Below are 25,104 nucleotides of genomic sequence, written 5' to 3'. Positions count from 1 at the left end.
AAGAGCATTTATCAACATTACACGTAGAAGTGTAAATGCTATTTTAAGTTGAAAAACAAATTTATGCTCTCTGTGAATGAAGTAGCGGACTGTATATATATATATACACTACAATTTTAGCAAAACAAGAAATCAACTTTTCAACAGGTTAGGGAGCAACCATTTACCTTTAAGGGAGGGGAGGGGGGGGGGGGGGGGGTATGGTTTTTTGTTTTTTGTCTGAGTCAGACATTTTTTTCTCGCAAAGCGCGAACATTTTTCGACGCTATCAAAATTTAACACTATAAGGTATGGGGAAAATCTGGATTCAGAATATTTTCTTTGGTCATCTGCTTGACCACAATATTTGTTTCTCTTCATCGAATTGGGGATCAGAATTTTTTTTTTAGGAAAAAAAAACCATAACCCCCTCCCTGAAGTTAAATGGTCGTTCCCTTACTTCATGCAGAAGTTTCAAATTCGAACGTTTTACATTGTAATCGTGGTTTGAGTGACCTTTTCGCGTTTGGGTATTAAAATAAGACGAGGCAACGAGGCAACTAGCGTCAAAATATATATAGTTGATTTTACTTCATACATACTGTACAACAAAGGTGTCGTCGGAAAGGGAGATAATGAATATTGCCACATGTGTAGTAGGATCTGCTTACCCTTCCGGAGCACCTGAGATCACCCACGGCTTTTAGTGGGGTTCGTGTTTCTCAATCTTTAGTTTTCCATGTTTTGTATTGTGGACTTGTTCGTTCTTTTTGTCGTTTTTCGTAATAGGCCATGACGATATTTGTTTTTCGTCGACATGAGTTTTAAATGTCCCCTTGGCATTCCGCCTCTTTTGCACTTTTACAATATCCTATTTTCAGTCTTCATCATCTTATGTAATTACATACACATCCTTTGTATTAGATTTTGGAAAACACACATTATGCAATAATGATTAACGTTGTTAATACAATTTGAACTTGTAATCATGCTGTTTTCATAATTTGTTTAGTTGTCTCATTGGTTGGGAAGGTGAATCATGTGATCAGTGTATCCGAAATCCAGGTTGTATAAACGGTTATTGTCATGAACCCTGGCAGTGCATTTGTAAAGGGGATTGGACAGGCAACGACTGTAATATTGGTAAGTAGAACAGATTAAAATAGGCGACATTGTAGTGATCATAGTCCTTTATAAGACCACTGATCATTTAAACATAAATGCGACTGTCACGACGTGACCATCAAATAACATTTGTATTGGTTGTGTTTGTTGAATAAACAGTAATGGACAACGTGACTAAAGTGGTAACAATCGATATATTTGTTAGATTAAATTAAACAGAAAATAACAAAGATCTGTGATTTGAAACATGAATCAATATGGTTCCAATCTGCGTGCACCCTTTTTGTCACGTGACCAATATGGTTCCAATCTCTGTGCATACTTGTTGTCACGTGACCAATATGGTTCCAATCTCTGTGCTCAATAAGCGTGTTTCTGATACCTTCAACAAGTACGCTCGCGGCCTAAAGTTTGGTATGTCAAATTTATAAACTTGTAGGAACATCAAAACGGAAAGGACCTACAAAGACCAATTACAATTTCTATGAAAACTATAAATTTTTAAACTGGAACTTTTCACTGAAAATATATTATTTAAATCATGCTTACTACTGGAGCACTGGCATCAGGCGAATTGTACCCTCGGAGGCGGATGTACAAAAAGAAGCCTTACCTACATATAGTGGAAGCAATATTAACGTATAATGGAAATTTCAGTCCGATTTTCGTATTCGTTGCATATTTTAAGAGTAATTGGTAAACCATTTAGAGTGTAGTGGTTCACTACATTTAGAACATTTAATACATTGTGTTTGACTTCTATATTGTAGATTTAAACTATTGCCATAAGTATGACCCATGTGAGCGTTCGGGTACTTGTTTACCAGACAATCAAAAAAATTTCACGTGCGAATGTGTCGCTGGTTATACTGGTGCATTCTGTGAGTCTGTGATATGTGAAGACAGATATTGCCAGAATGGTGGAAATTGCTCTGTAAGTTATTTGTTTACAACTGATGGTTCATTTCGCTTTGACATTCGTGTTAAAGTGAATAGTGCAAATATGATGTTTACTAATGTATTAGCTGCTCATGTTTAACTCTGACTATGATGTGTTTACTAATGTGTTAGCTGAACATGTTTAACTCTGACTATGATGTGTTTACTAATGTATTAGCTGAACATGTTTAACTCTGACTATGGTGTGTTTACTAATGTATTATCTGAACATGTTTAACTCTACTATGATTTTAACTCTGACTATGATGTGTTTACTGATTTATTAGCTGATATTGTTTAACTCTGACTATGATATGTTTACTAAAGTATTAGTTGAACATGTTTAATTCTGACTATACTGTGTTTACTGATTATTAGCTGAACATGTTTAACTCTAACTATGATGAATTGATTAATGAAAAAGAAATGAAAATGTTCGCAAATGATGTTCAAATGCAGTTTTAAATATGTTTTGGTAAATTAAATGTTTTAGTTAGACAACATCTATTTTTTTAGTTAAAAGCTGTACGTGACAAGAAACACATAATGCTGTCTGGTCTCTTATGCAATTTCACGTTATACAAATAAATAAAAATCATAAACAAGATTTAGGATGTTGCATTCTTTTAATCAGGTATCTTCAATTGGTTGTGAATGTCCTGAGAAATATTATGGACCTCATTGTGAGTTCCGGAAGTTGACATGTGATGAAACAGATTGTATGAATGGTGGTTCTTGCATACCTACTCAAACAGGAACTATGTGTAATTGTACAAAAGGTTTTACAGGAGAAAACTGCAAAGAAGATATAGATGAATGCAATTCCAGTCCTTGTAAATATGGTAATTATTGTAAATGTAGTTGCTACTATACACGATACATGTCTCATCAGTTCAGCAGTACATACACCACAATGGATAATATCCGAATTATGACTATGATACAAAACAGGTGTTCATCTACTACCAAGATTTTAGATCTTTATTTATAATATAAAACTACTAGCAGATTAGATAATTACAACCATGTTATGGCATGTTCATCTCATAAATGTAAGAATTTTTGCTGCTACTCCAAACATATTCAAAAGTTTAGGATTTGATTTTAGATTTTTGGTGTTTTAACGCCACTTTTAAGCACCGCTTTTGGACTATTTCTTGGCGGCCAGTTTTTATTGGTGGAGGAACCGGAGTGCCCGGAGTAAACCACCGACCTTCGATAGGAAAACTGACAATCCTAGTCAATAAAGATTGGAGTCGAGTGCACCCGCACGAGCGGGGTTCGAACTCACAACCTCAGTGTTGACTGGCTAGTGATTACAGTAGTAACTACTTAGACCACTCGGCCACCGAGGCCCCCAAAAGTTTAGGATAAACCATTGCTATTCCAGTAAGAATCACAGGTATTTTAAGACCGATTAGATAACGGGCCTTCAACAGGAGAATTAAAATTTGATAAATTAAAGGTTCACACTGTTTATTTTTTTAAAGGTGGAATCTGTAAAGATGGTGTGGATGGTTACATTTGCGATTGCAGAGACGGATATACCGGCAATAACTGTGACATTATCATGGATCCTTGTATGGGTATCACGTGTTTTCACAATGGCACATGCGAGGCGTCAAGTAGTGATTTTTCCGGGAGTTGTCTTTGTAGTCAGGGTTACACAGGACATAGATGTGAAATTGTGATAAATCCGTGTACCGATGTAGAATGTCAAAATGGCGCTCATTGTACCAGTATTAGTTCAGGATTTGGTTTTCAGTGTATTTGTCCTGTTGGTTACAATGGCGTGTATTGTGAAATTCGTTCAGATCCATGTCAGTATATAACATGTGCTAATGGAGGCACGTGCAAGAGCTACACAAATCATTACATTTGTATCTGTGACCCACATTATGGCGGGAAACATTGTACGTCGGTATTGATGCCTGCTGATGAGACTGTTTCAGAAAGACCGGGTAGTGATATTATACCGGTAGTGAAAAATGGAGCATGTTTGCATTTTAGAATTTCATACTTGACAATCTTTTCCGTCTTTTTATGTTCGTATGTAAACATTTTTACAATCTTTTCATGACGAATTTGAAGATCTAATTTTAATAAAATTATTATTTGTATATTTCTTTATATATCATATCAATGAGGCACTTATCAGTCAATGATAGATATGAAGGTTTAAACAATATATTGAGCGAGCGAAAAAGGATTTATACTGTTAGTAGTGAATAAGTAGTAGGGGGATGGGGGTTGGGGTTGGGGTTGGGGGTGGGGGGTTGGACTGAAAAGTAAAAAAAACTTGATATAATTTATAATAACATATTTCGTTCATGTCCTACATTGCATAATGAGTTCTTCATTGGTAGATACTATGCTTATAAGCATCACCATCATACTAGTATTTGATATCGTTTGATTGACAACTTGCTTTATATCTGTTTCAGCAAATAATGTATGTGGCTAGCAATTGTATTCATTTTACCTTTGTTTGTTCCGTTGGTTCAATAAATCAGACATGAAAAAAGGAATTAAAAAACAGAAAATGCAATATATATATATAAAAAAATTGTATGATTGCCAACGACACAACTATCCACCACAGTCTAAAGAACGTAGATTTTAGCAACTACGTGCCACCGTATTCAACAATAAGCACAAGAGTGCACACACTGAAATGTCTCGCCTTCTTTACTAATCATTGATATTATGTTGATAGTCCTAAATATAAAGCTTTATTACAACTGTCACATAAACTTAACATTAACCAAGAAAACTAAACATTGACCAATGAACCATGAAAATGAGGTCAAGGTCTGATGAACCATGCCAGGCAGACATGTACAGTTAACAGTTCTTCCATATAACAAATATAGTTGACCTATTGATTATAGTTTAAGACCAAAACACAAAAACTTAACACTGAGCAATGAACCGTGAAAATGAGGTCAAGGTCATATAAAACCTGCGCGACTGACATAAAGATCATAAAATATTTCCATACACCAAATATAGTTGACCTATTGCATATAGTATAAGAAAAAAAGACCAAAACTCAAAAACTTACCTTTGACAACTGAACCATGAAAACGAGGTCAAGGTCAGATGACACCTGCCAGCTAGACATGTACACCTTACAATCATTCCATACACCAAATATAGTAGACCTATTGCATACAGTATAAGAAAAACAGACCAAAACACAAAAACTTAACTATAACCACTGAACCATGAAAACGAGGTCAAGGTCAGATGACACCTGCCAGCTAGACATGTACACCTTACAATCATTCCATACACCAAATATAGTAGACCTATTGCATACAGTATAAGAAAAACAGACCAAAACACAAAAACTTAACTATAACCACTGAACCATGAAAACAAGGTCAAGGTCAGATGACACCTGCCAGCTAGACATGTACACCTTACAATCATTCCATACACCAAATATAGTAGACCTATTGCATACAGTATAAGAAAAACAGACCAAAACACAAAAACTTAACTATAACCACTGAACCATGAAAATGAGGTCAAGGTCAGATGACACCTGCCAGTTGGACATGTACACCTTACAGTCCTTCCATACACCGAATATACTAGACCTATTGCTTATAGTATCTGAGATATGGACTTGACCACCAAAACTTAACCTTGTTCACTGATCCATGAAATGAGGTCTAGGTCAAGTGAAAACTGTCTGACGGGCATGAGGACCTTGCAAGGTACGCACATACCAAATATAGTTATCCTACTACTTATAATAAGAGAGAATTTAACATTACAAAAAATCATAACTTTTTTTTCAAGTAGTCACTGAACCATGAAAATGAGGTCAAGGACATTGGACATGTGACTGACGGAAACTTCGTAACATGAGGCATCCATATACAAAGTATGAAGCATCCAGGTCTTCCACCTTCTAAAATATGAAGCTTTTAAGAAGTGAGCTAACGCCGCCGCCGCCGCCGCCGCCGCCGCCGCCGCCGCCGGATCACTATCCCTATGTCGAGCTTTCTGCGACAAAAGTCGCAGGCTCGACAAAAACCCATACGGCTAAGCAGACAACTGCAGGGCGTTCTAGGTGCGGATCCAGCATTTTGAAAAAGGAGGCCCCTAGCAAGCCAACGTTTGGAGTGTAACGTGTAAAACGTCTATGCATTTATCATATATGACCCCCTCCCCCTAAATCCACCCCTGGGACCAGACAACACCAAAACAATTATACTTTTAGAACTAGCTAGTGTAAATGCCCTGATCAAAACTATCAATTACAATTTTTCAATGGAAAGATACCCGATGACTGGCGAACAGCAAATGTCACACCGTTATACAAGAAAGACCAGAAATTCTAAACAGTAAACTACATGCCAATATCACTAACACGCATCTGTTGTAAAATAATACACCATACAGTTACCAGTAACATAACCAAACAAGCAGAGGATCATACACCTGCTCAAACATGGTTTCAGGAATAGAAGATTTTGTGAAATACTTGATCATTGAATATATTGACAATATCACAAATTATCTTGAAAAAGACTCCAATATAATTATACTAGAAGCAAAACAAACAGATGCATAAAAGAATTTATCACAAACAGAACAGAAATAGGCGAAACATCTGGTCAGGTGAAAGTAGTATCCGGAGTACCACACGGATCAGTTTTATGACCCAGTCTTTTTTTCGTATAAACGACATACACAAGGCCTCCAATCAACAATGAGAATATTGGCGGTTGATACTGTAGTCTGATTGACAATTTCCTCGGACAACGACTGTCATAGACTCCAAGAAGACTTAGACAAACTGGCAAAATGGGAGCGTTCTCATAGTCACATTAAAAAAATACTCAATCAAGTGTACATACAAGCTTAACAGCTATACTCCGGAACATGAAACATCTACTCAATACTTGAGCTGCACCATCGCAAAGGATCTATACCGAACCCCAAGGAAAAATTCAAAACGGAAAGTCCCTTATCAAATGGCAAAATGGCAAAATCAAAAGCTCAAACAAATGTAAAACAACTGTCATACTCCTCATGTAGAATATGGAAACAGATGATATGTCGTGCTTCTTTACACCTCGTTTGTAAGCTTTTCCATCCTAGTTCAGTATTCATTTTACGGCACAATGTATATTTTGGAATGTCAAAAATTTAGGGCTCCTGCTAAATTAAAAAAAATAAATACGGCTGATATATCATTCAATGGTGTTGGTCACTTGAGACTTGAATTTCTTTTTAAAAGTGGACCTTATTCGTGACCAACGTCAAGGACTGGAACAACAATATGTTATAAGTCTCTAGTAACCAACACCACTAATAACCATATCAGCAATAGCGATTTTGACCAGTTTACCAGTTTTTAATTATGCGCAACTTATATTCTACTTGTTGAATGTTGGCAGTACATGGAAGAAAATGACAAAATGTGAAACAATTAAAAGGAAAAACAATTTACGTACAAAACAATAATCGAAAACATTTACAACACCATTTTCTTTTCCATATTAAGCAAATTAGCAGGATCCTTAAATTTGATATTCCGAAATATAGATGTAGCCGATTAACTGCATGAATCTTTCTTTTATAGCGATCAGAAGATCTTAATTTTCAGTCATTTTTCTACATAATGTTTCCTGCATGGATCATTCTTTTCTCTCTCGTTTGATCATGGTCTTGTTAGGGCTTTTTTTTAAAAATTGCGATTCGTCTTAGAATTGGAAATTCTTACGAAACTTCTAGAAAAGTAACCTACATGCAAGTCTTTTATTAATCTAAACAATTCGGCAAGACTGGATGTCTTTTTGGTCTTTCGTGTCGTTTGGATTCTATCCTATTGACGTAAGCCAATATCTCCAAAGTCGATCGATCAATTCCTCACCCGAGTTTGCCCTTATATTTGTATTTTGTAGGTATCTTCTAACTGGTCATTGCTGAATGAAAATTTTAAGCAACCTACTTGTCATAAAATAGATAAAATGAAAAGACACATTACAATTTAAGATTCTATATTTATTGGGGCAATGGATTCTAGAGTTTTTCGTCCTTCGTCTGTTATTTCAAAAGATAAAGAAGCCGCACTTTCCCGACGATTCAAAGTTTTTTTCTTCGTTTCTTGTCTAGCTTCTATATTTTGAAACAATGCGTTGTGTTTTTCTTTCCTTGATTTTTCTACCAATGATTGTAAATGTTTCATAGATTCTGATAATCGTCCGACCGTATCTTTATTTGCAAGATGTCGGACATGAGCTGCTTGTCGTCTGCCGTATACCATTTCACTGTAAAAGACAGATATTTAGATATATTTTGTCTACAAAAAGACTAACAGTATTCATATGTTTTTACAATATATTTACCTTTTCTTTTGAATAAAACATTCATTGAAATTTGCGGATTATATATTACATCAAAATCTATCAAACCTAAAGAAATACAAAATACGCATTTTAAGAAATCCATGTTAGTGCTTTGGTCGTACTCCCTTAAAACAAATGTATCTAAGGAACAGATCATATCTACTGAAATCGTTCCCGTAAAATAGTCTTCAAATTTAAGGAAAGCAACACTATTGTGAAAGTGACATCCCTACTTTTACCCAAATTATTTGTCTCAAATTTGAATGTAGAGAGAGAGAGAGAGAGATACTTACTGAAGATCAATGATGTGATTGTCGTCTAGATCCAATTTGTTCATCAGTGTTTCTAGTTTTTCTTCCGATAGTTCCATGGAAAATCTCTGTCAATTAATGTGAATATTAAATCATTAGACTAAGGCATCTTACGTAAGATAATATAATTATGTAAGGTCAATTTAATGTAATAAGTCTTTAGTAGGTAAGTTGTATTAGGAAGGCAAATTTTTTAATGGCATTGTCATTGTTTCTTCCGTATAATTACCTTTTACATTTTCGACCTCTCTTAAAATTTATCTTCGCTTCAGAATAACTAATATAAAAATTCGATTGTAAAATATATTTATGGTAAGAGTTTCTCGATTTCTTTCACATGTGAAATTATCGGTTAAACTTTGACTGGAAAATCACCGTATTTTATCACAACCGATGTAATATCCAGAAGTATCTGGATTCCAAAAGTAAAATATCATTATTATATATTCTCGTACACACGGGAAATATGTGCTTTAATACCTGTTATCTCTATTATACACAAATTTAGACTACGACTGGTCTAAGTTTTGTGCCTGTTGACCTATTGACGATTGAAAAACAAACATTGTTTTAAGTTTACTGTTGTAACGCTACGCGATATAAACATAAGGAGATGTGCTATGATTGCCAATGAGACAACAATCCACCAAATTTCAAAATGAAGTGGATGTAAGCAATTATAGGCAACCGTACGGCCTTCAACAAGTTTTGTAATGAACCTCGAGATCTTATCGAATGGACTCAAAACTTTCCAGTTATTATCACAAATGACAATAGATTATGAGAACATTCAGCTTATACGTACCAAAAATCCATCTTTAAGTTCTTGTTTTGTAATATTGTTATCTGAATCTTTATCAAATTGACGGAATAAATCAATTAATCGCATATTCTCCTGTCTCATGAGTTCAAACAATAACAACATCGGGTCATAGTTCTCTAGTTTCTTTTCTCTCAGTATCGAAGTTATTTTCTTTTTGTTCGGTTCTTTGTGGTATACATATATATCTCGAATGTTTTGAAGTTCTTCATATGCATCTATAAATTCGTCGTTTACAGGAGTATCCTGTGAACAAAACAGATGTACATGTAGCATGTAAACTAATAAATATTTTATATTTAAACATAAACTGACAACAATAGTTTACTATGATAAGGCCAAATAGGCCCCTTAAATTTGAAAAAAACCATATGATAATAGATCTACCAAATTACCTCCTCCCGGTCTTATCAAGACATTTGGCTGTCGGATATTTTATTTCAATTATCAAATTTGGATTATGAATTGGGACGTCTGACATTTAATGCATTTAATGCCAAACTGCTAAAACAAAGAACAGGAAAAGACTCATTTAGAGACCTTGTCATCAATATTTAGACAAAGCAAAGCTTAAGGTTTATCCAATATAATTTTACTACAATGATGAAAATAAGAGGGCTAACCAAAATTTTATGTTTACTGTCTTTTTACAAAAATGTAAATTGGTGTAACATATCTTATTGGGTAAGTTTTAGCTCATAACTATTTTTACAAATAAAATCGTGTATAATATGACAATTAAGGTCGAATACTTTAATTTCAACATAATTTTGACTTCATAGTGACAAGTGACAACCTTTAGTTTGAAATAAAAGCTCTGTGACCCATTATTTTTTCATATATTGAAAAAGGGATGATATAAACAACATTTTGGCAAATTATTGAAAAAAATCTATCGATTTTTTTTAAGACCTCTGATCTACCTTAACAGGGCCATGCTGAAGAAATAACGCATCAAGATTACTAGTTGACCACTGCCGAAGACGTTCAAGCAACAGCCATGATAAAGAATAGCAATAAAAGGTCTGTTCGATCAATAAACTTCAGTATTTCATATTATTTTATGTGAATATCGTCATGCATATTGATTTCTTTTTCCTATTTCTAATGTTGATGTTTTAAATGGATTTGTGTGACCCTAAAGTGTACCAAAATAAACAATCAGTAGTAAATAATTTGAAACGTACATTTTTTTTTCTGTTGATCACTATTTTGCTATGTATATACGATATACAGTAAAATTTTCAATTTGTAAACGTGAGGCTAGCCGAGTGTTTGAAATATTTAAGATTTGAATGTCGGAAATTGAGAAATATCGTTTTGCATGAGATTCGGCGGTGGAATCTGTTTCTAAAATGATTGTAGATAACACGTAGACAAATTAAATATTGTTTTTTTCAATCATCTAAAAACTGATGTTCTTCGTATGTGACGTCATCAGGCATGATCGCCCTTTTGCGGGACATCATAATAACAATTTCAGAGAAAGGCAGGAATATTTGACGTCATAATTGCATCTTGACCAATGAAGAACTGACATCAAACAAACGAATTGCATGCGTAGAATTAAAGCACGTACAAAGAAAACGCTAATAGGTTTTAAAAAAAATCATTTTCCCAAAATATGTTATAGGAGATATAAAAAAATAAATCTCTTAAAATCTTTGATTTTATAGTTTATAATAAAATAAATTTTCAAAAGGTTTTACAAAGTTCGGCATCAAATGTGTTTTTTCTCCCCCTCCCCCCCCCCCCAAAAAAAAAACAAAAAAAAAAACAGAACTATAAACAGTTTATACATTCATATAAACAGACAAATATTAAGATTTCTATTAATAACTTATACATTATATTTACCTCTAAGTGTAAATTCTTTAATACAGATGTCGATGAAAGTTCAAGGCATTTTAGTATAGCAATGGCACCATCAGTTGTAAAAGGGTTACTAGTCAGCTGTGGAGTTAAACAATAATTGATAAACATCAGTTCTAAAAGAGCTCAAGGTCACCTGTGGAGTTACACATTTGTAATAATAGATATGAACACTGAAACAGTGATTTACATTACAAAAAAATGTATTATAAAATAAAAAGAGTGTAAAATATATTTTGATATTAAAATAATTGAACTTTGCTATAACAGTATTAAAATGAAGTATACTAATTATACTTAAAATACTTTTAAAAGGAGTAACTGTAGCAAATGGACAACGATTGACAAAACTTCAGTAATCTAAAGGACTCTTAAGTATCCCGCACAAACTATGGCATGTGAACAATACACAAATAATACTATAACGTAAAGCATTGGCATGACATGACTACCATAAGACTTTGAACTACGATAGGTTATGAACAACTGAGTAAACGTCAATAAGGCAGAAACCAAACAAGACAAATAACCAAACGACATCAAGAGGTCATTTGCATTTGATGCTTTGCATGCAAATTATATTGTGTTTTATCGCTATAACATTATTTGAAAGTACTCGTTATGAAAATACGAAAGTTAATGAAAAAACATGTCTCGTTTATATAGATTGATTGATTGATTGGTGTTTAACGCCACTTTCAGCACTATTGTGCTATTTCGTGTTGGTCAGTTTTTATTGGTGGAGGAAGCCAGAGTGCCCTGAGAGAACAACCGACCATCGGTAGGAAAACTGACAATCTCAGTCAATTAAGATTGGAGTCAAACGCACCTGCAACGTGCAGGATTGGAACTCACAACCTCAGTGTTGACAGGCTAGTGATACAGTGGTTCGACTACTTAGACCATTCGCCCACCGAGACCCCTTCAATTATGCAGACATAGATTTAATTCTGAAATAAGGACATCATTCGCTCAGAACTTAAGTCATTAGGTTCTATGACGGCACTTTTGTCTTAATCAACCTAATCGTCTGATCCATTGCACCACGTAAATAATGTGCGCATGTGTTGAAAAGTCTTAAAAATAATACCTAAAATACGGCATCAATTTAAGATCATTTTATAGAAAGGCCTTGAATTTTAGTGGACTTATATGATTATATGTCTGATACCTTAGGCTAGTTCCTATTTTTAGATACTCAGGGGCGGATCCAGGATTTTAGGTTACAGGGGGCGCAAATTCAAATTTTCGCCGAGCGGAGCGAGACAAAAATATTTTTTGATGTAAAATTATCGAAACATTCTTTATTAAGCTGGGGACAACACATGCTTTGCAAATTTAAGAGGGGCACGCACGCCTGCCCGCCACGCCCCCGCCTGAATCCGTCCCTGATACAACTCAAAGTCTGATGTTTTAAAAGTTTAGCCATTCAATAAAAATTTCATTGTCCATATCTTTGGTGAATATTATCCCTCGCACAATAATATTACTTTTAGCAAGCTCATGCGACGTATTAGTCTACTCGTGACAATGCTCATCAATATAAGTGCAATAACTCGGTAATATAATTCTTTAAATGTATTACCTTAACAGTTTCCAGTGTATCATTCAGTTTTAAACCCTTTAGAATGTGACCGAGGTGTGTGAAATTGATTCTAGTGTTTGTTAAATCTAGTTTGCGTAGAGTATGGTTTTTCATGAAATATTTTCCAAAGGCAATAGACCCTTCTTCGCCAATTCCATTCCATGAAAGATTGACATCTACTAATTCTACGTTCTCCTAAAACAAAACAAAAAAACAAAACTATTATGGAAAAAACAAAATTCATATAAATCATTTGTTATTGTATTTTTCTTGACTATTTACCGGAAGTTAAATTCGGGGGCTCAATATTAGTATTTGAGGGCAAATATCGGTATTGGCCCCGAGGACAAAAAACCTACTCTGACGCTGTTATTGGACATGCATTAGCGTACTTTTTAGTACAAAGCATAATTATAGATAATAACATGTCCATATGGAAAAGGACATGTTATAATCTATTCAAAATGCTTAAAAAAGAAGAAAGAATTTAATTACTCCGTCCGGAAAAATCATACATTTTTTGCCTTCACTGATGAACGCTTATGACGTCATTACAGGACACACTGACTAGTTATTTGCCCTGGGCAGGAATATGACTAGGACAAATCTTCAGTTATTGCATATGAAAAACCCAATGTTTTCGTAACAACTGTGTGATAAATAATTTTATTCACTTGCACAAGTCACTAACTGCAGATCGTATAATGTCGAGTCAAACAGAAATGAAAATGACATGTATTGATTTTTATCGATATCTGGATTTTTTTGTCTCGCAATGTAATACCGAACAACGAAGTTAAGTGCTTTTGACAATGAATTCATAATTGTATAGTACCAAATACTTACACAAATAGCTTTTACAACTTCAGATGCACCACGTCCTCTTATATGATTCCAACTTAAATCTAAACACCTAAGTGTAAGGTTAGAGGCTGTAAAAAAAGAATAAATTAGGCTTGTAAATGATGTATTATGAAATTTGTCCATTGTAACTTTTCTGCCATCAGAAAAAATGCTCCTGTAACATCTTTAGTTTTCTGTGTAGTGTTTTGCACATTTTTTTCTCTCAAGAATATGGTATTGTCTGGGGTTTTTTCTAAGACCCCGTTCACACTTGGACATTTAGATCGATTTAAACTAGATCGGTTCACTTTAAATAGATCGATTTAAGCCCAATGTGAACGCTTTGAATCGATCTTGAATCGGTATAAACTAAAACACCAAAAGAGTAGACTAGTTTAGTTTGAATCGATCTAAAGTGAACCGATCTAACTTTTAATGTGAACGCAGATCTAAACTAGTACGATTGAATCAAAAATAAATTATGCGCATGTTTGGCGGAAAAATTACACTTGCAATTTATTACAAAATGGATGACCAACTTAAAAGGGATGAAAATTAACGAAAACGATACGAACAGCAGTATCAACATTTGGACTTGTAATTCAAGTGAAATAATAACTTCCTCAATTATTTTTTTGCAAGCGTATGTATCAACACATTAATTTGATCAAATATTTCTATTTATACACAATGTTTACAATTTCCCGGGTAATTCGGTCAGATCGATTGCATTTTTACTTGCAGTGTGAACGCAGTGGTTTAGATTAGACCGATAGAGATCGTTAGGATTAAAGATAGTTTTAACGCTAACTGGTTTTATTTAGATCGATTCAAATTTAGATAGATTCAAAAATGCTAGTGTGAACGGGGTCTTAAACTTGTGATCTTTTATTGTCCCTTTAAAATCTTCTGTCTGTTTTTTTACGACAACCTAAGTTATCATAAAACTCGTATGTTCATGAAATATTTTGGAGGTAGTGGTGTGTATTTTATCTTTTTAAATGTATCTTCTAATGTAAGTTACATAAAATAAATACACAATACTTACATATGGATTTTGCAATTGTACTTCCAGCTTCATCATCCAGATCGTTCTCTCGAAGGACTAACTCTACGATGAAATCATTCTCCTGGTGAAAATTAAACATAGAAAAGTCACGAGAAACTCATAATTGAATACAAAAAACCCCCCCCCAAAAAAAAATAACAACACATGTTAAAAGCCAAAATCCTTTCGAAAGCAAACTGGTTTACTGTACACCTCTCCAAAATCCTTTTCAGTGCTCACAATGAAATAGTCGGCTTGGACTAAAGCTGTATTACAATTGTATAATATTTTCAAAGTAAAACTATAAGAACAATGTATGTGAAATTAAAATCAAATGCCTCACCTGAATCATTTTTGCAATAAATACGGCTGATTTTGCGTTCAGATGATTGGCTAAAAGAAAAAGTAGAATAATTATGTATGAGAAGAGCATCATAACAGGTATCAATTTATCATCACTTTCAAACTAATTTCTCATTGTCTTTAAATTCACTCAAGGTAGTGGAGGTTTAAGAAAACAATTATTTTATTTTACGCGAAAATTTCTATTTTGAGGTTACGACGCACTGATCCAGTGATATTTAGTAAAATCTTATTTCTTAACATGAGGTTTATATGATGACACGTTGATCCAGTGGTATTCAATAAAATGTTTTTTTTACTTTGAGGTTCTGATGAGACACGGATCTAGCGGTATTATGTAAAATCTTATTTCTTACTATAAGCTTATGATGACACACTTATCCAGTGGTATTCAGTAAAATCTTATTTCTTACTTTGAGGTTATGATGACACACTGATCCAGTGGTATTCAGTAAAATCTTATTTCTTACTTTGTGGTTTTGATGACACACTGATCCAGTGGTATTCAATAAAGTCTTATTTCTTACTTTGAGGTTATGATGACACACTTATTGAGTGGTATTCAGTAAAATCTTAATTTTTACTTTGAGATTATGATGACACACTGATCCAGTGGTATTCAATGAAATCTTATTTTTGACTTTGTGGTTTTGATGACACACTGATCCTGTGGTATTCAGTAAAATCTTATTACTTACTTAGAGGTTTTGATGACACAGTGATCCAGTAGTATTCAGTAAAATCTTATTTCTTACTTTGAGGTTATGATGTCACACTGATCCAGTGGTATTCAATAAAATCTTATTACTTACTTTGAGGTTATGATGACACTGATCCAGTGGTATTCAGTAAAATCTTATTTCTTACTTTGTGGTTTTGATGACACACTGTTCCAGTGGTATTCAGTAAATTTTATTTCTTACTTTGAGGTTATGATGACACACTTATTTAGTGGTATTCAGTAAAATCTTATTTCTTACTTTGAGGTTTTGATGACACACTGATCCTATGGTATTCAGTAAAATCTTATTTCTTACTTTGAGATTATGATGACACACTGATCCAGTGGTATTCAATAAAATCTTATTTTTGACTTTGTGGTTTTGATGACACGCTGATCCAATAGTATTAAATAAAATCGTATATCTCACTTGTTACACAGTAATTATAGTAGCTTAATTTGGATTAAGATATTAATAAAGCAAGACGTGGGGATATTGCTATGAGAGAGCAACCCATCGAATATATATGTTTTCCCTTACGTGTGAAGCCATTCTTTGTCTCCTTTTGTTAATCTTTAGACATGGATTTTTTTAAGTAAAAAAAAGTGGCTTATACATCAAGTACAAGTAAAACATTAAGTATATTTGTTATCTAAAAATGTTCATGGTGAACTTACTTGATAAGTCAAGGTGTGTTAATGTTTTGTTACATTTGAGACATTCCTGTAGGTACTTCATTCCTTTAGGATCTATTCCAACACGCGATAATTTCTGAAATACAAGATACAAGTTATATTTACAGTACAATTTAGAAATTGTAAGTGAATTACAATGCAGGGGCGTGAAAATCGTCGGGTCGCCTCATGACACATGAATTAATATAAAATAAAGAGATGTGGTATGATTGCCAATGAGACAGCTATCAACTAAAGTTCACATGAAGTGGATATTTAATTATTGGCAACCGTAAGGTCTTCAACAATGAGAAAAACCCATACCGTATAGTCGGCTTTAAACGTCCCAGACATGAAAAATGTGAAACAATTCAATAGAGATAACTAACGGCCTAATTTATAACAAAACAGTTTACGAAAAACAAATAAGACAGACATGAACCAACGACAACCACTGAACTACAGGCTCCTGACTTGGGACAGGCAAATAAAGAATGTTTGAAAGCACACAAAAATCGATCCATCAATCTTTCAATGCAAATTTAACAACAACATGTCCAATTTCCCATTTTGTTCAAAATAGTCTTCAACAGTATTTGTAACACATCTGATTAAAATCTAAATGTTATGAATATAAAGATATATGGGAAAATCGATTGCGAAATTCTTCAAGCAAAATTGCACTAGATTTCAACAACTTTTGATATTTCATCCCTTGACAGAGTGAAACAAATTCAATGGAAAACAGTCATTCACCTTTTAATAATAAAATGCTTTATCAAAAACTAGAATCACAATACTGAAATTACATTTTTCGCACGCAAATTCTGCCATTAATTTTGAGTAGCACGTACGTTGTGTGGGCGAGTGGGGATATCCAGGTATGCTGCAGTTTGGCAGCTTCTTGTTTTAAATGAATTGATAAAAGATGTAATTATGATTAGTGAGTATTTGATTATTTTCGTAAATTGTAAAAGAACAGAGTTTTTTTTCCAGACAAAGGTAACTATATAACATTTGATTAATAATATTTAATATTAATCTTTTTGATTGTTTGCAAGTGGCCGTTGTTGAAGACAGAGATTAAATTGAAAGAATTTGTACATTTGAAATTTCTTTGTTTTTTTTCTATGGGAAGCACTTTTATTTGAGAATTCTTATATGACGTCGTCATTTTGCTCTGTTAATAAAGCCATATTCTAATGAGCACAACATATATTTGCGCACACACTTGCTGGTTAATGCCTACCAATGTTAAAATGAGCATAGAGCATAATAACATAAAGGAATTATTTCTTAACTATTGTTACTATTGTAACATGATGATCATCCGTAAAATTGGAGTAATTGTACGGTATGACGTCACTGAGTGGAAGTTGTTGTACAGTTGGCTCCTCATCTTAACCATCTCTACTATCTATAGTAAAGATATTTTAAATAATTTCACAGGAAAACACATGAAACCATGACACAACTACATATTATGTCATCTTGCTGTAAAATATCGATCACAATGCAACAAAAAGGAACGCTATATTAAACAAGAGGCTCATGAGAGCCTGATTTCGCTAACCTGTAATTTCAGTTTATGGCATTTGACTTATTTGAAGAAGTTGTCCTATTGGTCTGAAGATTACTTGACAGGTAGATCTAAACCTGTTTAACACTTTCACTTATGGCAGTTTTGCTGTTACTGCTTTAGTTTTTGAGATGAAAGCCAAAAACTTCATTTGACCCCTATGTTCTATTTTTTTCATTTTAAGAAACTGCCGCCATTTTTTTGAATGGATCAAATCCCCGAATACAATCTATAAACTAGATACCCTAAGGAACATTCAATTAAAGTTTTTAAGTATTTGGGCAAGTAGTTTCAGAGAAGAAGATTTTTTGAAAGGTAATTAGACTTTCACAAAAAATGTAAAATAAAAAAGGTTTTAAGGGCAATAACTCCTTAAAGGGTCAATTGACTATTTTGATCATGTTGACTTATATGTAGATCTCACTTAGCTGAACATTTCTTGTCATTTAAACTTTCTCTGTATCTATTACAATATTAAAGAAAATATTCAAAAACAGTAAAATTTAATAAAAATAAACTATTTCCAACAGTAACTCAACAATGGGCTGTCGAACTTGTCTGAAAATTTCATAACAGATAGATCATGACCCATTTATCACTTTAACTCCCTTTCACTTTTGTTCTAACTGCTGTAGTTTTTGCGATATAAGCCAAAAACTGCATTTGACCCCTATGTTCTATTTTAGCCATGGCGGCCATGTTTGTTGATGGATCAAAACTTCGGATACAATTTATAAACTAGATAACCTAAGGAACATGCAGTTAAAGTTTGAAGGTATTTGGCCCAGTAGTTTCAGAGGAGACGATTCTTGAAATGGTTTACGACGACGACGGCAGACGACGGACGACGCCAAGTAATGGCATAAGCTCACATGGGGCCCTTCGGGCCCGGTGAGCTAACAAATCACAAATTAGACACTAGATATTTGTATATATACTATACAAAGGTAGACTTACTACGTGTGTAATAAATACGTTTTCTCTCAAAGCCTCTGCTATATGATGCATCCCCTTACTACCAAGGTCATTTTCTGACAAGTCCAACTCTGTTATTTTGGAATTATTCTGAAAAAGCGAAAAACAAGTATGTTTTGTTAAATGGTATCATCGAATCCAAACACTTCATCTTATTCAATGTGGTTCGAACATTGTAAGAGATTTTTCGTTTTGTTTTCATCGCTGTTCGTACCAAAGACGTGCACACGTCTTTTTTTAATAATTGAGTGATACGGGTCGTTATTTCATTTTTGGTTGTCGCGGATATTATTGAATGCAAAGAAATAGGGAGGGTCCGGTTTAATTGTAGTCTGTAATACCTCTGTTTTTGGAATAATCAGCCGAATCAGATTTTTCTAAAGTGTAATCTGTTTTTTTTAAAAATTATATCAAAGATCTAAAATAGTATAAAAACGCTCTATCTAATGTTATAGCTATTGATGTGGTGTCCCTATACACTTGCAACTAATGGGTTATAAAGCTTTTGGCTTGATTTGATGTCCCTATAACACAGGATATACTTTCAACTAATGTTGTAGCTATTGGTGTTGTGTCCTTAACAGAGGATTTACTTAAAACTAATGTTTTAGCTATTGACCTGATGTGGTATCCCTAACAAAGGTTATACTTACAACTAAAGTTATAGCTATTGACCTGATGTGGTATTCCTAACAAAGGTTATACTTACAACCACTGTTAGAGCTATCGGTGTGGTGTCCCTAGAACACAGGATACACTTACAACTAATGTTATAGCTAATGACCTAATGTGGTTTCCCTAACAAAGGATAAACTTCCAACTACTGTTAAAGCTATTGGTGTCGGTGTCCCTAGAACACGGAATATACTTACAACTAATTTTATAGCTATTGATGTGGTGTCCCTATCAGACAGGATATACTTAAAACTAATGTTAAAGTTATTGGTGTGGTGTCCCTAACAGATGATATACTTACAACTAATGTAATAGCTATTGATATGCTGTCCCTAAAAGAGGATATACTTACAACTAATGCTGTAGCTATTGATGTTGTGTCCCTAACAGAGGATACACTTACAAATAAAGCTATAGCTATTAATGTGGAGTCCCCAATGGAGGATACACTTACAACTAATGTTATAGCTATTGATGTGGTGTCCCTAACAGAAGATAGTTGTAGCTATGTGTGTGGTGTCCCTACACCACATGACACAGGTACTGTTTTAGCTATTTGTGTGGTGTCCCTAACAGAGGATATACTTACAACTAATGTTATAGCTATTGGCCTGACGTCTATTTCCTTCATCATTAGACAAGACAGGTTACACGTAGGTTTTTCGATCTGACGTAGGAACGTTGTGGATGGTAAAAGGTCGTCTTTTTCGCACATGGAGGCATAATATTTTTTCACATCGAACTTTGAAATGTTAGGCTCTGCCTCGGGTTCTGAAAAAAATGATGTGATGTTTGTAAGAAATGGCGAGAAGAAGTTTCATCAGATTCATGTTAGTACTTGAGTAACCAAAAGTTATCCTTAGAGAATATTCTGAGTTTGAAGTAGTTTAAGTAGCACCAAAACCAACTTTAAAATAAAAAGAAGTTGAATAGGACAATAATGACATTGTCGACAGATAAAGCCATTCGTTCCGTTGGTTGATATAGTCTAACGTTTTATTTTGTCAGGGTTTATGGACTTGCCCCTTTATGAATTTACTATGGCATTTGGTATTTTTATTAATGCTTTTTTTTAGAAGTCAATATTACCAAAAGTAAAGCACGGCAATATCTAACATATATTTCCATTGCCATAGGAAGATATGAAAATTCGTTCACCTAAAAAAAATCTCCTGTTTCCCGATATGAATTTTCGAGGGTGAACTTGACAAATATTCCCATCTCTCTAAGCCGAGGGAAATGCATGTTTTATTCCAATGATTATTCCTTAGTCTTAATATGCATAACATTAACAGAATGTCAGAGGATCACAAGGAGTAAAACAGTATTGCATACACGAGAGAATTATTTTCACTGCAAATTACTAAATGTTTCAGGTATGCTGAAAACTATCAGTGTGTATTTATCAATATGTCTGATGGTCAAAACACATAAAAAATTACTTAGTACAAACATTACATATTCATATTAAAAGTAAATACTTTATAGGAAAATTATTTCGAACGTAAAAGATGAAAAATGCATTTAAGTAAACTAAATAAAATAAACAGAAATATGTACTGCATATCTATAATGCATGGTGAATTTTCAACAAATACCTGATACTGGAAAAAACATTAAGGCAGGGACATATCCGTAATATATGTGTAGTTCAGGTCTCAGACAGGATATATAATGTGACATTACCGGCTGAGGGATTATAGTCAAGTCGACTTCGGCTCAGGGAATACAAACCCTAAGCCGGGAACATCACATGATATACCCTGTTTGAGACATGAATAGTATATATTGTGCAATATCACGTGGGATAGTCTGAACCAATCAAATATCGATTAAGCTATCAAATTGAGCATACAGTGGAATCACACCGAAAGTAAAAATGGGGACATTTCCGACAGTTCAATATGGCTTTTTGTCATTTCAAAAGAAAAACCCTTGTCATATTCTACTGAAGACAATACTCAACAATGCTTGTGCGATCCTACACAACAATATATATGGATTCTTTGACATGTTAGAAATTAATGTATTAAGTTTCTAAAAACGCTGAAAATCAGTACAATTATGGGAGAGGCTAAAAGGTTAAGCGAGCTTATGCCGTCTTTTCTGAAGCTAACTTCATGGCAAAATTAAGCATTCCGTTAAATTAATCGTTACTGAAAAAAATATTTCTTATTCTTCAAGCAACAGAAAAAAAAAGGTTATTACATTTTTGTATAGGTTTTTTTCATGTTTTCACGATCACAATACTGATTATCCAAACTTTTTTTTCCTGTTAAGCAAACTCGTAAAAAATAAACCCTCAGAAACACATGACGTGCACTAAAACTTTAAAAAATATGTTTCTTTTCTTCTATATGTAGTAACATGTGAAGTAAGGATACACATTATTAGGGAGTAGGCGGGGTGTCATCCCAAAATAAAGCATTCTTTCCTGGATCCCGAAAAATAGTCATTAATTCCCGAGTCCTGAGAATCATGAGAAAAACATGACCTTGTGCAATGCCAAAATATAGGTATCAACAGATTGCGGTACCGTGAAAGTGTATATGTGTATAAAAATACTATTTCGTATGGTTTTAATTTACTGATAACAAAATCAATATTTATACCCATAAAAACAATAAAGCTGGCCTTCACCTGTGTGAAAGTTCCCAAAAAAGGCCAAAATATAGCATTGATAATAAACACCAAATCAAAAAATACAAACCATCAAAGTAATATGCATCTAGTTCCTCTTCCGTTAGATCCTCCACCTCAATCGGTGTACAGGCACGGTTTACTTTTGGTGTAGATATCCGTCTAGCAGCAGTAAGGAACATTGTAGTTTCTCTCATCTTTTTTTCGTTTTCCATATTTTCATCCTTCCTACTGGTATTGACAGCAATATCTTGTGATACTGTGTAATTGTCATCTCCATCCTGTAAATTGTATTTTGAATTAGGCTCTACAGATTTAGCCCGTTCTATTCGTACTTGTTTACTGTCTGCCAGAGTTCTAGATCCCTTGGCACTATGTCGTAACTTCATTCTAGGATCTGGTGTTAGAGTCATTACTGATGTCATCTTTCAAATCTGTCATATACAAGAATAGCAAATCACAAAAAAAAACAAAAAACTCCAAGGTACATGTAGTAACAATTCAAAGATATGTCAGAATATCAAATTGCAATGTATAAAACATAATAGTACATAATTTAATTAGAGAGTAGACTGTTACTTTAGGGTTCTTATGGGGAAATAAATAAACTGACTTTCACAATGTTATAATAGTAATAACGTTAACAAATTTCCTTTATACAAGAACGAAAAGAGTCATGGAGTACACATAAAACAGACAGCAACCCAAAAACTCATTAAAACTGTTTTGTTTATTTTGATTGAAGGAAAAAATTACATGGCCAAATGAGAAAAATATAATTCTAAAAGCACAATTTCTCTTAGGTCTTCCTTATTAGCCTCTTATTCAAAATATCCATTTCAAACTTGAATGGGTTTTAAAAGTTTTATTTACTTTTAATCTTCTTTATTGGCTTATTCAGTTTATAAACAAACGCATTTTGATTTTAATACCGCTTGAAATATATAGAATAAAGGTTTATATTTAGAACGATTTAAAATTTCTCATAATTAATAACATTTCTAAAATGATATATAATAAACAAAATGATTTAAAAGTTATTCTCATATCTAAAAACATTTCAGCAATCAATTTTAACTTTCTCGTCGAGAAAAAAAGACGTTTGAAATGGTCAATGGAGAATCTTGATATATATATATAAAAGAGATGGAGTTATTTCTCCTTTATCATAGAACCAATATCTTCATTGATAAAAAGGAATTGTAACAGTAATAAAATCGTATATTTCATCGTATCTTCTAAATGTCCATTCACTAAAGAGGATAAAGGAAAGCTAGGGAAAATATATGCCTAGTGCCATGTTATTATTTCTGTCCATGATATGGATATTTTGCTTGATCGTTTAGACACTGAAATTAAAAATAATTAGCGCCCTACCTTTTCATCGAAATGTCCATATATCCAAATAAAAAAATAATTAAAGTGGATCTAAAGAAAGTACAAGTTGTACTGTTTAAACATGTCTTTCAATTAGCAAATGTTATGGAATACAATTTATTGAATAATTATGTAATTTTGTACTAATTGCGTTTGTTTTTTAATCGGCTTACATAGATCTTTCATTGTATATGTCAAAGTTAAAATATAGTCAATGTTTTGAAGTGTTTTATTTAATTCTAAAATAGCAATTAGTTTGATTTTATATTTTGGACACGAGAATGGGTTTAGATAATGCATATATTTTTCTTTATAAATAAAAATGAATACCTGTATGACTATGTTTTGCACTCCAGATTGAGTTCGAGGCCTTATTGTTCTGATAGATATTGTAGTTTATTCCTGTAGTGCTCCAATGCATAAAAGAAAGTTATGAACCAATAAAATTATAAATACGCGAGGTAAGTCATAAACGGGATGCCGAATAGTTATTTATAAGTTTACTAGACTCCGAACACAAAAAAATAAAATTTAGCAATATCGGCGAATACCAAACAATGTCTTCATTTTTGACTGGTCTATTCATTCACTCAATGTTTATATCTCCCTTTGTAAAGGAAGGATTATGAAGTTATTTAGTAAAGAAACCTTATGGGTATTCTTGATACATTGTAATTGATAAAAAATAACTTGCAAATATTGTCAGATCTCGTTAAACAGTGTGTAAATATGGGATATAAAATTAGCTGTATTGTTATACATCACAGATAATAACCAAGTTAATAAAGACCCGTCTAAACTTCATTTAATAGAAAGAAATGACATCGCTTAACGCAGGAACATATATTTTGACATACAGTTCCCAGCTTAACGTTACTTTGAAGAAAATTTTGTTTTAAATAGGAAAGAATCCTCCAATTACATTATGGACATTAACCCAATAGGACTGACTCTATGTCAATCTAATATAACCAGTAATTGTTGTTCTTTTCTTGGTTGGATATTTCAGCTTCACACTAAAAACTGGATAAAAATATTTACGACAAAACAGACGATTTTTCGTTCCCTATTGTAAAATATCCTATTTTTGACAGTGATGTCCCTTTGGCCCTTTCTTGCGATGTATTTATTTCCCAACTCGTTCGCCATGCCCGTGTCTATAGTGATGTTTTTAGATTTCAATGAGCGTAATCTATGTATGATTGGTAA

General features: G+C 33.4%; 2 protein-coding genes across 2 annotated transcripts in view; one reads left to right on the top strand and one right to left on the bottom strand.

The window, feature by feature from the left end:
• The window catches only part of LOC127714816 (protein jagged-1a-like), a 45,280-nt gene extending 41,117 nt beyond the window's left edge, over window positions 1–4,163 (top strand). The window contains exons 7-10 of the mRNA XM_052220847.1: window positions 992–1,122; window positions 1,875–2,038; window positions 2,678–2,885; window positions 3,534–4,163. Of these exons, the coding sequence (XP_052076807.1) occupies window positions 992–1,122; window positions 1,875–2,038; window positions 2,678–2,885; window positions 3,534–4,123 (1,093 nt within the window). The 3' untranslated portion in view covers window positions 4,124–4,163. The remainder of the gene's footprint in view (window positions 1–991; window positions 1,123–1,874; window positions 2,039–2,677; window positions 2,886–3,533) is intronic.
• Window positions 4,164–8,053: 3,890 nt separating this feature from the next.
• On the bottom strand, window positions 8,054–23,977 carry LOC127715750 (leucine-rich repeat-containing protein 74B-like). The gene is made up of 13 exons (XM_052221901.1): window positions 23,896–23,977; window positions 22,589–22,952; window positions 20,468–20,649; window positions 19,186–19,293; window positions 16,653–16,746; window positions 15,234–15,283; window positions 14,891–14,972; window positions 13,846–13,931; window positions 13,000–13,194; window positions 11,400–11,495; window positions 9,528–9,788; window positions 8,705–8,790; window positions 8,054–8,333 (listed from the first exon to the last, which is right to left on the bottom strand). Exons 2-13 carry the CDS (start codon window positions 22,941–22,943, stop codon window positions 8,054–8,056), a joined length of 1,875 nt encoding a protein of 624 aa, XP_052077861.1. The 5' UTR covers window positions 22,944–22,952; window positions 23,896–23,977.
• Window positions 23,978–25,104: the final 1,127 nt, after the last annotated feature.

The sequence above is a fragment of the Mytilus californianus genome, unplaced genomic scaffold (assembly GCF_021869535.1).
Source record: "Mytilus californianus isolate M0D057914Y unplaced genomic scaffold, xbMytCali1.0.p SCAF_9, whole genome shotgun sequence".
NCBI lineage: Eukaryota > Metazoa > Mollusca > Bivalvia > Mytilida > Mytilidae > Mytilus > Mytilus californianus.
Note: the sequence above shows the minus strand (reverse complement) of the source record. Positions and strands in the feature narration are given on the sequence as shown.

Bases quoted from the DNA above. Each gene is read 5' to 3' on its own strand.
- LOC127715750 (XM_052221901.1), bottom strand. From the start codon at position 22,943: ATGACATCAGTAATGACTCTAACACCAGATCCTAGAATGAAGTTACGA. The intron at 16,747-19,185 runs GTAAGTCTACCT...CTTGTATTTCAG, and splicing joins ACGTATTTATTACACACGTA to AAATTATCGCGTGTTGGAAT. The intron at 8,334-8,704 runs GTAAGTATCTCT...TGTCTTTTACAG, and splicing joins AATCACATCATTGATCTTCA to TGAAATGGTATACGGCAGAC.